The sequence below is a fragment of the Corythoichthys intestinalis genome, chromosome 17 (genome assembly GCF_030265065.1).
Source record: "Corythoichthys intestinalis isolate RoL2023-P3 chromosome 17, ASM3026506v1, whole genome shotgun sequence".
Taxonomy (NCBI): domain Eukaryota; kingdom Metazoa; phylum Chordata; class Actinopteri; order Syngnathiformes; family Syngnathidae; genus Corythoichthys; species Corythoichthys intestinalis.
Window position 1 is genome coordinate 34,273,023 of NC_080411.1, and position 13,613 is coordinate 34,286,635.

At 40.3% G+C, this 13,613-nt stretch overlaps 1 protein-coding gene across 4 annotated transcripts in view; it reads left to right on the forward strand.

Moving 5' to 3' along the window:
* Positions 1 to 10,829, forward strand: part of znf618 (zinc finger protein 618) — a 43,336-nt gene extending 32,507 nt beyond the window's left edge. For 3 of the 4 annotated variants that reach the window (XM_057818885.1, XM_057818884.1, XM_057818888.1), the window contains 4 exons: positions 135 to 212; positions 544 to 705; positions 1,079 to 2,166; positions 4,855 to 10,829. In XM_057818885.1, the coding sequence (XP_057674868.1) occupies positions 135 to 212; positions 544 to 705; positions 1,079 to 2,166; positions 4,855 to 5,388 (1,862 nt within the window). In that variant the 3' untranslated portion in view covers positions 5,389 to 10,829. The remainder of the gene's footprint in view (positions 1 to 134; positions 213 to 543; positions 706 to 1,078; positions 2,167 to 4,854) is intronic. The other variant, XM_057818887.1, reaches the window with a different exon arrangement.
* Positions 10,830 to 13,613: the final 2,784 nt, after the last annotated feature.

Here is a 13,613-nt window from a genome sequence, read left to right on the forward strand (position 1 = left end):
GACATAGTTGGTATTCTAGGCCTACAGGTGGCAAAGAGCTGTGAAAGAGGCAACTGAGTGGACAGATGCATTAATATTTGCATTATTGTCACCGATGAGAGAGTCAACTCTCTTCTGGGCCTTGTGATTTTTAGAACCCTACACTTGTGGTGCCTGTGGCATCCAGTTCCAGTTCTACAACAACCTGCTGGAGCACATGCAGTCGCACGCTGGTGAGTCCACTTCCACAAATGCATGTCGAAGCTCAGCAGCGAAGCAAACACAGAATTTAAGTGACTGCAATACATGCGGAAGTCTTAACAAACAAACATGTTTGAGGCATCAATTTCGCCAATGTGGTTGTTGCAGATCTGGTTCTTGGACTACTGGTTCCGATAATTTTTGTCTATTATGATCATTCATCATTCAAATAGATTGGGCGTGTCCTAGTGACAAACTCATTTAAATTCACAGCAGAAGGATGAAAAGAGCCACATGATTGATAAAGGGTTTATTTCAAGAGCGAGCTATCTTATCTGACAGATGTTCTTCCTCTGTGTTCAGCTGACAACGAGAACCATACCAAAGGAGACTCTCCAAAACCCTCCTCAGCCTCGGGTCCTCAGGAGCCGCTCTGGAGAGTGACTCCAGCTCAGGCCCACCACCCCTCAGTCAAACTACAGATTCAACCTCAAAGTCTCGTCCAGAGGAACCACAATGTCACTCGTACGTTTTTACAAAATTATTACATCCCCTCAAAATTTGTATTTTATGTGATCACATATTTGACTTTTTGAGCCCCCCCCCCCACACACACACAAAAAATAGCTTTTGCTTTTTCCCCAAAATCACAAATTGCGAATTTCCAGGGTTTTTCGTGACACTAACCCTGAATCAGGACTCCCAGTCGAAATGGATTGGAGGTCTACCGCCGTCAATTTCAGCTAATGAATTAATACTTAAAAATAAATCGATACATTTGGGACATCCCTACTTAAGATGACAAAAATATTTAAACTGGGATTAAAGAAGTAGGTAGGTTCATTATGATCTATTTTTATTGCCTCCATCATCCTAACTGATGCTTCTTTCCATCCAGAAAATAATGGGCTACCTGAGAAGGAGCGTCTGCAGGTGGCTGAGCGTCTCTTACGGGTAATGTGTTCTGATTTGAACATGCTCAACGTGCTCAACAGCAAGGACTTCCTCAAGCTGGCGCAAACGCTGGTGGACACGGGGGCACGTCACGGTGCCTACTCCACTCGTGACGCCCTCGGCAACATGAGTGCCTTGGCGCTTCGTCAGCTGCCCCGCATGTACAACCAGGTCAAAGTTAAGGTGACGTGCGCTCTTGGCTCCAACGCCTCGCTAGGAATCGCAGTCACCTGCCACTCCCAGGCCTCAGGACCGGACGCTTGCTATGTTCTGACGGCGTACCAGGTGGAGGGCTCGAGACTCAAACGATATGTGCTAGGCGTGCGGGAGGCCGAGCTCAGGGAAGGGCCGGAGCAGATTCACCACTGGGTCCAGAATGTGCTGTCTGAGTTTGTGATGTCAGACATTCGCACCGTCTATGTGTCAGAGCCCCGTCTGGTGTCGGCGGCTGGATTAGGGGCGCTCGGAGGAAGGGGCCGGATATGCTTGCGCTGTGCGGGTTGTTCGCTCGGCGCTGTGGTCCAGGCCGTCCTGGGTAAGCGAAGCCTGCAGGCTCGTGGACTTCATGAGTTGGCCGAACTCCTCACCACATGCAAGGACATCTCCGCCTCCACTACGTTGGGGGTCAGGCAGGAGCAGTACACCAATACTTCCCCAAGCACCAATGAAGGAGCTCAGGGGAGTGCCGCCCAGTGCCCCACACCTCCGTGCTGGGACCAAACGACCGAGGCACTTCTGAACGTCCACGCCCACTTTGAGCACATCTGCGAGACATACGGACGCAACAAGTCCACAGCACCGCTGCTCCAGGGCCTGAACAAGCATTTGCTAGGCACGTTGACATGCCTGTTGGCTCCTCTGCGCCTGGCAGCACTGGAGCTGAGCAGCCAGAGGAGACCCACCCTGCAGCAAGTGCTTCCCGTCTACCTTCGCTTGGAGAAGTTCTTCACTTCCAAAGCCGGAGAAGCAGGAACCGGCATGGCCAGCAAACTGTGCCATTATTTCCTAGAAGCCCTAAAGGAGAACTTTAAGGTATTTTGTGTTTCTAACGTTTTCACATTCGTTGCAAGTCACAAGTGAACTTTCCAACGAGAAACAATGCTTTTAGAACAATGTCCTCGGGTAGAAGACAAATCAACAACCTAAAATACAAAATTTCACTTCTCAAACAAAATAATACTTCAAAAAAACCTGTATAAAATCTTAACCTTCTATAAATCATTATGATACATCCAGCATCACTACTGCTTACTCTCTTAAAAGTACGTGTGATCTAAAAATATAATTTCACATAACCATTGAACTGGCGCTGTTGGCTGATATTTGCAATATTCAATCTTTCTACAAGGTTATTTAATCTAAAAGAGGTTTGCCTAGCTCCTGGTAAGTAGAATTATTTTTCAGGCAACTACGTATAGACAATACGACTAGGTTCATACTAAGGGTCTTAATGCACAAATCTGATTTTTTCGTGTTTTTCCTACTTGAGTGAGGCATTAAATTTGCAGTCTGAACAGGACAGTTTGCATAAAAGTGAACCATTTCAAGTCCGATCTAGTTCGCTTTCGTATGTGGTTAAAATCTGATCTAGGCCACATTTTTCTTGAATGTGGCAATAGTCTGAACTTTCAAGCCTCCCAATTCGAATTTATGTAGCAATTACGTCAGCAAAGAGCGAGTGAGGCAGGAGCTACGGCAACGATTTGAGCTGTGCATTAGCATTAGCGCCGAGCTTGAACTCTGCTTTTAGGGAAGAGGCGGGCTTGACAACAGTCATTTAAAAAAATTAAGTGGGGGGGGGGCGTAAGCCTTAGAAAGCTCAGTTTTCTTTCTGTGCGCCAAATTAGCAATATTTCAATAATGTTAAAATGGCCGAGAGTCGGTATCTGTGTGCGTCATGCACGCACAGTGGGTGCATGCGTTTTATTAATCTATGTAAACTTTGAATATAAAACTAACGGTGATTCTTTGTCTGTTATTTGTGTCCTCTTTTTTGAAATCTAAATATGACCACCCTAGAATGACGTAGAGCCAGCATGTGTAATTTGTTTTGATGCTTCTGTGGATGCGGGTCAGGTTGCTCAGCGCGTGTCGGACTGCGAGTTAGTGTGCATCCGTACTACATTTAAGGGCTCAATGGACTGTCAGTGCGGTCTTCTGGGCGCAACGAGGAACGGACCGAACTTATGCCGCTAGGTAAAAAAACAATAATACCTGACTGTGGCCGACAGCCATTTCAAACAACGCCCAAACATTCTCGAAGACAATCGACAACCGGGTCGCCATGTCAAATAATCCAGGATAGTTATGTGTGATTTTCCGCTTCGAAGACTTTAAAACATCACTCGGTTCGGGTTAGCATGTCGGCTAGCTGTCACGCCTTCTGGTTTGTTTACATTCTCCGAAGCCGGGGAAGGGAAATGACATATGTCCGACTTAGGTGTCATCAATTATCGTTCGGGAGGTGCGACAGTAAAGGTGAAGTCGACAGTTTTGACCATTATGGAGTAATTTTGCCATGTCGTCCTGAATGAATGCATTTTTATTATTTCATATTCCATTCAGCATAAGACTATTATTTGTCATGACCATGCCATTTATTTAGCAATTGGGGAAAATACTTGGATAAAAAGAATATCCTGTAAAAATATTGAAGTAAAGAGACAGAAACAATGACATTTTGCCGCTCTCTTCGTCGCGTTTTCCTCGTTGTGAATAGTTCCCCCTCGACGGGCTGACTGGTCCTTCTCAAGCCATTTATATAGCTATTGGGGAAAATACTTGGATAAAAAGAATATCCTGTAAAAATATTGGAGTAGAGAAACTGAAACAATGACATTTTGCGGCTCTCTTCGTCGCGTTTTCCTCGTTCTGAATAATTCCCCCTCAATGGGCTGAATAGTAAAACCGATGAGCCCAGTCTACCGCTGACGTCATCCACCTGTTGGAGACGCTAAAGCCCTATAATGGTAGGCGTGGCTAACCGGCAGATTAAAAGACTAATTTCTCGTCATCTGTGCTTTGCCAAATTGTTGTATATAGTCGAATCGTCACAAAATATGATTCTAATTCACATAATAATGCCATTTAAGACTTTTTTTCTCGTGTGATATGCTCTTTAAAGCAGTAGACTTCTCTGAAAGGCTGTTGTAGCGAACCTTCTGAGCGAACCAAATTAACTTTTTATGTAAAATACTCCTAAATCGGTAAAATCTTGACTTGAATCTATCTTTAAATGATGAAACAATTTTAAAACTTTCACATGTCAAAAGTAGACAGAGGGGAAATTATGGAATAACGGGAGCAATTTAAACAACTTTGTTTGATTCACAACATTAAATTAATTGAATGTAGTTTAAAGCTGCTGATGCAGAATGGGGACTTGAGTATTTTATATACTTTTTTAGACTGTTAACTTGATAGTGAAAAAGTAGTTCATTTAAGCCTGAATTGATTTTTGTACAATTTTTGTGAGTAATGTACAAAAAATTAAAGCAGCTAATAGCTGAGGGGGGGGGGGGGGGGGGGTGCATCAATAATCGATTTATAATGAAATCGTAGCCTCCGAAATCGTAATCGAATTCTTAGGTGCCTCAAGATTCCCACCTTTAGTCATCTGAAAGACTGACAGAGGGAAACTTGAAAAAAAAAAAACCTTAAGACTTTACGAATCATGATAAACCATCATAATGATGCCAAAAACATCCCACTTCTCCACAGGTTGAGCGGGTCCACCAGGTAGCAATGGTGTTGGACCCTCAGCTGAAGTTACGTTCAGTTCCTGCTTACCAGCATGAGGACATCATTTCCCGAGCATGTGAACTTACTGCCGAACCCAGGGACGGGGGCATGACCGGTTCCGGGGCGTCGTGTGGCGATGAACGGGAGAGTGACGGCCCGCCGATGCCCAAAATAACCCGAGTCGAAGGAGCCGGAAACAACGGCGGCCTCACGAGGGTGACTTTGTCCGGCAATGATGAGAGTCACAGCCTGGTCAGGCAAGAGATCTTCCAGTACCTGGCGGAGCCTCTCCTCCAAGGCACCACCGATCTCTTCCACTACTGGAGCTCGACGGTGGGCGACAAATTCCCTCGGCTCGCCCGCCTGGCCCTGTGGCTCCTGGCTGTGCCTGCGGTGGGCGTACGGAGCGAATGCATAACTGTGTGCGAGCAGAGCTTGGCCATGAAAAGGAGGCAGCAGGTAACCGCTGAAGAAATGAACAAACTAATTTTCCTTCGCTCCAACATGGGCTAACTGACCAAACCTTCACCTCCCACCAGAGACTTATTGATATAGGCTTAGAAAGACGTGAAACATAAGTGTGTATGGCCAGACAAATAATGGCCTTTTTTTTTTTTTTTTTTTTAAAGTAGAACGCGCTCGGAACAATAATGCTCATCACCTATTGTACAACACACAGATATGGAGAAGTTCTGTGCTTTTTGGGACAAAATAGTAGCTGTTTGAGTGTCAGAGGAGCTTCTCCAGTCTGGCCTGAAGACTCAACTGCTTTAAAGGCTACATGCTGTTAGACTTGCGGGATGACAGGTAAGGTCAGTAAGGTTGGAGGAAATGAATACTGTAGTTTATGCAGTAGACAGATAATTTTCTCACAAAAGGATTCAGAATTTTTTACTGCCTTTTTGCACCTTTCGACTCACTACCAAATTTATGGATTTTTTTCCTTTCTTTTTTATCAAGCAGCCTCCCCAAAATCTGCTTAACCACAAACCCATTTATTGCAAAAGTGTAGTATTCTTTGAAAACAAGCTTTATTCCTTCCTCATTTCCTTATCCGCTTGTTGTGTTTTTGCGTTGGATTTACGTTACATTTACGCTACATCAAAATGGGCTCTTGGCACAAAAAGACCCGCATGGTCATAAAGCTGCTGGGTCTTTTACATTCTAAATAGAATGGCATTGTTCCTAATGCTGTTTTTACAGGACTTGCGATTGAGGATTTGCATTTTAAAAATCAGATTTCACCCTTTTTTTTTTTTAACCTATTTTACTTAAATGAACACCACTGAATCCAGTAAATGTTTGTAATCCAAATATCGACTACTTCGTAAAGGAGCCATATGTAAGATTGGTGACCAAAAATTGTAATGCAACCAGATTCAAAATATTGAAGAGCACAACCTTTGGGCTGTCAAATAAGCGCTTTGCATTCTAATTTGACTGGGGTGCTGGCACCGATCAAATGATCGCTACCAACCCTCCCAGTCAAAATGGATCGGACGTCTATCACTGTGCTGCCGAAGGCAGCCAATAAGTTAAAAGGCTGAAACTTGACCGGTAACTCAAGATTTTGAGTGTGACAAAACCGAAACGCAAAAGAAAACAGAACGCAATGTCATGGGGTTCTGTGCAAAGAGCCCAATGTATCATTCATGCATTGCGAAACGAGGCGCCGTTTCATTCCGCTACATCTGATGGCCGCGTTGCTTGACTTGTAGGTTTGCGTAACAGTGAGCCTATGGGATTTTTATTGCGTTAACAACAAGTGTCATACATTGGGTATTTAATGTATTCAAACAGCAAGGCAGTTTTATCTACGTCACTGTTAAGAAACATGCTAACCTGCTGTTGCTTTTAGCTAACGTTTTTTCCACTGTGATATTTACAGGTAAACATTCATTTGAATAGCCATCATTCTGGTAAATAATATAGGAACCTTTTGTCTTTTTTTAAATTGTTTTTTATCTCTATAGGTTAGTCTTCCTAAAGTGGGGCTTCATGTGTTGATTACTTAAAGGCAATAAGTTGTATGATTCATAGAGGAAACAGAAAAGAATGTACTAAAAACTCTTTGTAAAGTGTCAATGGCTTTCTTTTTGTGGAAATGAAAACTGAAATCTCTCGGACAGAAATCATTGAGCGTGCCATTTCCTCGCTGTACTTGGACCCCAATATTGAGGTACACGTGCACCCTAAAAATAAGGATTGTAGCATCATTTAAAACAGTCTAGGGCTTTCGCGATTGATTTTTTTTTTCTCCCGACCGGTTTATCAAATATTTTGTTTTAAAATGTATTGCAAAAGTTTTACAAACTACTGTTCAATAAGTAAATTACAAATAAGCAACATTTAACTCTTTCAGTGCCAATGATGCATGCCCAATCACGTGGCATCCAACCATCCTGCTGTGAATTTAAAGTCATCACACTGTTGGGAGTGATATCATCACCGTTTTTTAAACTGAGAGCTACTTCTTAGATACTTGGATACTGATTCCTATAGCTAGATACACACTTCTGAAGCTGTTTCAGGCACTTATGACAGTTATTTCTGTAAAAAAACAAAACATCGCTGTGTGATGATTATTCAAATATTTAATATACTCATGGCAACCCGAGATACTTGCAACATACAGTGCTTAAACAATTTCTTCAAGGGGGGAATTGTTTCAAATAAGTCATAGTAGATGAATTATAGTGTCATAATTAGTTCAGTGAGATAACATGGTTTGTTCATTCAGTCATCTTCCGATCAGTTTATCCTCTCTAAGATCACGGGTGTGCTGAAGCCTATCCCTGCTAACTATGAGCAATAGGCAGGGTACACCCTAAATTGGTCGCCAGTAGATTCCCATCACGATCAGTCACCAAGGTTCACAATCGACACATAATAAATCCAAGTTTTTTTTTGTTTTTTTTTTGTGCTGAATAATTCCTCCTTAACTCATTGACAGTGATAGATGTCTAATCGGTTTGAAGAAGGAAGGTTGACAGTAAATGAATGAACGCTCATTTCCTCCCGATTCAAATGGACTGGCATTAGAATGATGCCTGCAGGACATCTACCAACATCAATGGCACTGAAAGATTTCTAGTTTCCTGATTTTTTTTTTTTTTTGTACTTTTATATGATAATGTATTCTGCAGTATTCAATTTAATACTGGAGTAATCTGTAGAAAAATAAGATGATAAAAATAATAAACCCATACTGTAGACACCACACCATTTTTTTAAATGTAATTTTTTATATGACAAATATATTTTATAGGTTTTTGACAAACTGAATTTTGTCGTTCAAAACTACATTTTTATTTAGTGAGTTTTGAAGGGTAACCTGATCATTTGCAAGCAAAATTTGATGATTCAAGATTTCTTGGCGTGACTTTTAATTATTGGGCAATTAATCGATGACTGAATAGAAGCTTTACGGCTTTAAGATTTAAGTTTATAAATAGATTTCTTTATTTTAATGAATTTATGGTAATTGTAGACATTTGAGGGGTTTTATTTTTATTTTCACTTTTTTTTTTTTTGAACCAATTTGCAGCTATTGTATTTACTGTACATTTGTGTGTTTTTATTTAAAGTACACATTCAGTATTGAAAAAGATAGAACTCCACATGCACTAATTTTGTGTCTTCCTGAAATTAGACTATTCAGAGCCTCTGCTCTCATCCTGGGTCAATAGCCAGTCTGGCATTCGTTACTATGGTGACGGGGGGCTGATTTTCCAATACACATGTGCCCTTTTAACGCTTGATACCTGAATTTACATTTAACAAATATACATAAACCATTGGAGGAATACATAAGTACATAAAATTATCAATTAAAAATATGCATACTAGACAAAGAAAAATGAAAGAAAGTTAAAAATAAAAATATGAAAAATGTAGGAAATTCAAAATTCATGTACAAAATTTAAAATGTATTATAATTAAAGGAGTAATTGGTTAACTCCTTTTTAATTTTCTATATTAAATATATTTGGTCTTTTTTAAATATTTTAGATTCACTTTGTATATTATAATTTTTATTATTATTTTAAGTTTTAGTTGTTTTCCTATCTAAATGTTATTTGCATGTGCATTATGCATTCCCCCAATGCTTTTTGATGTATATTCGTTAAATTGGCAGCACGGTGATTGAGTGGTTAGCACGTCCGCCTCACAGTTCTGGGATCAAGGTTTCAATCCAGGTCTCTGGCCATCCTGTGTGGAGTTTGCGTGTTTTCCCTGTGCTTGCATGGGCTTTCGCCACCTACTACGGTTTCTTCCCTTTTGAACACTCCAAACTCTCTCTAGGTATGACTGTTAGTGTGACTGGTTGTTTTTTAGCTGGGATAAGCTCCTGCAACCTCGCGACCCTTGTGAGTATAAGTAGCACGGAAGATGAACGATAAAGTTGTAAAATTCAGGCATCAAAGGGTTAAATGCTACGTAACCTAACCCAGGGGTTTTCAACCCAGTCCTCAAGGCACACTGTGGGTCCTGGTTTTTGTTCCAGCCGATCCAGCAGAGACAGTTGAACCAATGAGGCTTCTGCTAAAACAAGCCACACCTGACTGCAATCAACTGATTGCACTTGTAAAACACCAGATTGGGGAAAAAGTGTTGTCATCTTGTTTGGTAAGAATGAAATCCTGCACCCACAGTGTGCCTTAGTGGAATAGGTTGGGAACCCCTGACCTAACCGATCGCAAAGTTTACCTCATTGGTCTTCTGTGGACTATAAGCTAGTTGAGTAAACCCCGGCGCCTCTGCTGTTTGCAGTAAGTCATTGCACTCCATTTCGCCTCAACGCTAAACTGTCAACCATTCTTAGACATTATTAATCCTTATGTGAGAACCATTGATGAGACAAGATGTTTGTCATTTCAAATACACCAATTTAATGATTTACCTCAATATTCAAAAGGTATATTTGCTGCTCGTTGTCCTAAAATAGATACGTAAATTCAATGATTTGAAGGGTTTTTTTTTTTTTTTTTTTTTTTTTTTTTCCTGCACCAGAAATAGATGAAGGGATCTCTAATAGCATTTCTAAAGTATGTATTTATACGCTCTGGGACAAAAATGCCATTAGTTGACATCATGACGATTGCGTCAACGTAGTCGAACCCTAGAACTTGCATTCTTTTATGTTGCCATTAAATGGGAATTCTATCTAAAAAAATAAATATGCATGCGTTTTAATGAGATTATATGATACAGTTTGAAGCCAGTTTTTTAAATTATTATTATTATTATTATTATAAATGTCAGACCGATTTTGAGCCTCTAGGGTTAGGAGAAAGGCGGCCAAGGTACTGCTGATCAGAAGGCTGGTGCGAATGTGTGGTCGACGTCATCCGTTCCTGAGGATGTATTATGTAAATATGAGAGAACTGCTGTTTTTATGCCACGAGGGGGCACCGTCAATTCAGAGACACAGTAGGGAGCTCCGATAACATACCTCTTTTTTCTACAGTAGCATTTCAAGGAAAATAAAATATAAAGTTTTTTTCTTATGATCGAAGAACTCAACTTAGATACTGTTAGCCAAGCCGCTGTAAGTTTGATTTTAACTTATTCAGACAACAATTGTAAAATATGCTAACACTGAGATGTGTTCTTTTTTTGGATTCTTGTCTGCATTATCAAATCAGGTTTATAACCGTGTATTGCTTATAATCCTATTTTATAGGCGTTTTTCTTCATTTTCTACTGTTACTCGACACGTTTGATCCTTGTCTTTTTTTTTTCCTATGTAGATTCCCTCTTGAGTTGTCTTATTAGTAAACCTAATTTATACTTTTGTAGCAACACTATTTTTATATAATGGCAAAGTAAGGGTTCAGTGTCTTTTTTTGGTTGTTGTTGTTTTTGTCATTTAATGGCAGCGCTGTTCAAAACTGTTTCTGGACTACATAACCCACTGTAGTATGTGATGTGTGAATAAACTCCTAATCTGTGTCTGAAGTGTTGTGTAGTTAAATTGTCTTATTGGACAAATTCAAGACTGATCTTTAATTTGAAAAATCCAACTTTTGTACTGACTTGGCAGGGTGCTTGCGAAAACACATACAGTGCTGGCCAAAAGTATTGGCACCCTTGCAATTCTATCAGACGATGCTCAATTTCTCTCAGAAAATGATTGCAATTACAAATGCTTTGGTAGTAATGTCTTCATTTACTTTGCTTGCAATGAATTAACACAAAAGAGAAAGGGGTGGAGGGGAAATCATAATTTTACACAAAACTCCCAAAATGGGCCAGACAAAAGTATTGGCACCCATGTGATGCCTCTCTAATTTGTGTAATTAACAGCACCTGTTACTTATCTGTGGCACATAACAGACAGTGGCAATAACTAAATAACACTTGCAGCCAGTTAAAATGGATTAAAGTTGACTCAACCTGTCCTGTGTCCTTGCGTGTACCACATTGAGCATAGAGAAAAGAAGACCAAAGAACTGTCTGAGGTCTTGAGAAGCAAAATTGTGGGGATGCATGGGCAATCTCAAGGCTACAAGTCCATCTCCAAACACCTGAATGTTCCTGTGTCTCCCGTGCGCAGTGTCATCAATAAGTGTTAAAGCCGATGGCATTTTGGCTAACCTCTCTAGATTTGGACAGAAAAGAAAAATTGACCAGAGATTTCAACGAATGATTGTGCGGATGGTGGATAAAGCACCTCAGCTAATATCCAAACAAGTTCAAGCTGTCCTGCAGTCCGAGGGTACAACAGTGTCAACCCAGACTATCCGTCGGCATCTGAATGAAAAGGGACTCTGTGGTAGGATACCCAGGAAGACCCCACTTCTGACCCAGAGACATAAAAAAGCCAGGCTGGAGCTGCCAAAACTTACCTTAGAAAGCCAAAAACGTTTTGGAAGAATGCTTTCTGGTCAGATGAGACAAAAGTAGAGCTTTTTGGGAAAGGCATCAACATAGAGTTTACAGGAAACAAAACAAGGCCTTCGAAGAAAAGAACATGTTGATTTTTATGATCTTCATGTGATGTAAAGCACTTTGAATTGCCTTGTGTTGAATTGTGCTATACAAATAAATCTGCTGTTCCTTGCCCACAGTCAAACATGGCGGAGGTTCCCTGATGTTTTGTGGTTGCTTTGCTGCCTCTGGCACCCTACTGCTTGATCGTCTGCATAGCATTATGAAGTCTAAAGCCTACCAAAATATTTTGCATTATAATGTAGGGCCCAGTGTGAGAAAGCTGGGTCTCAGAGGTCATGGGTCTTCCAGCAGGACAATGACCCAAAACACACTTCAAAAAGCACTAGAAAATGGTTTGAGAGAAAACACTGAGACTTCTAAAGTGGCCAGCAATGAGTCCAGACCTGAATCTCATAGAACCTCTGTGGAGAGATCTGAAAATGGCAGTTTGGAGAAGGCACCTTTCAAATCTCAGAGACCTGGAGCAGTTGGCCAAAGAAGAATGGTATAAAATTCCAGCAGAGCATTGTAAGAATCTCATTGATGGATAGCTGAAGCGGTTGTTCAGTTATTTCGTCTAAAGGGTTGTGCTACCAAGTATTAGGCTGAGGGTGCCAATACTTTTGCCCAGCCCGTTATGGAGTTTTGTGTAAAATGATAGATTTTTTTTTTTTAATTGTCTTTAGTGTTTTTTTTCATTGCAAACCAAATGAATGAAGATGTTCCTACCAGGCATGAGCATTATCTGACATGAATTGCAGGGGTGCCAATACTTTTGGCCAGCACTGTATTTGTAGCAATCTTGCAAAGAAGTGTAGGCAGATATTGTAAAATGAAGAATACAAAACATTCTTCAACAAAGTGTTTTGTTTTCTTATACATTTTTTTAAATCACCCAAAATCACTTGCCCTTTAAATGATAGGAAAAAAATTCAACAAAAGTAATGTGAAAAACAAAACATTTTTTGCAAAACTTCCATCTTAAATATATTTTTAGCTTCCCCTATTTCTGCTGTCAGCCCCAAATACACAGTAATAACCTAACAATAGACATGTGCCAAATACCGGTTTCAAGGTATACCATGGTATGTAAAGATCAAGGTTTCAAAACCACAAAAAATTTCATCATACTCCGTCATACCGTAGTAGGGTATCAGCTATTTTTTTATGTCCCAAAAATGCATGTAGAAATCCCTCGCTTGCAACTGTAATGCTTAACTATCTCCCACACAATGGCTGGAAGGAGTGAAACACCTAAACTTTTTCCACCGTCAATGAAAACAAAATCGCTGGTATGGGAATACTTTGGTTACAGAAAACTTAGACAGCTGCGGCTTAGAGGAGGGCCAACCGACATTTAGAACGTGTGCGGAGGGTGGCTGCCGAGGAGTCAATAGCTCCAATATAATTTCGCATTTATAGAAAATTAAAGGTTAGTAAACACTGTCATGAACATTTCCCACTGGCTACGAGAGTTAACTCCAGCGTGTTTAGTGTGTCTAGTGGTGGTAAAATGTGTTTTTTCTCTTTGGTAACTGTCTGTGTTGAGAAAGTGTATAATGTTAACATGATACAAGTCAAACACGTGTGCTTTTTATGGAAAATACTTTTTTTTTTTTTCTTATGGTAATAATGTTGAGCTGTGGCTGTGGGTTTAGGCTCACCTAAAGGACTGCATTATTTTAATTTTATTTAGAAGATGTCAGTTAATGTTTTAAATTTTATTTCAATAACATTACTTTTGTTCCAATTTTCGATTTTTTTTTTTTTTTAAATGAAAATGCTGTTCAATAGAAAAAAAA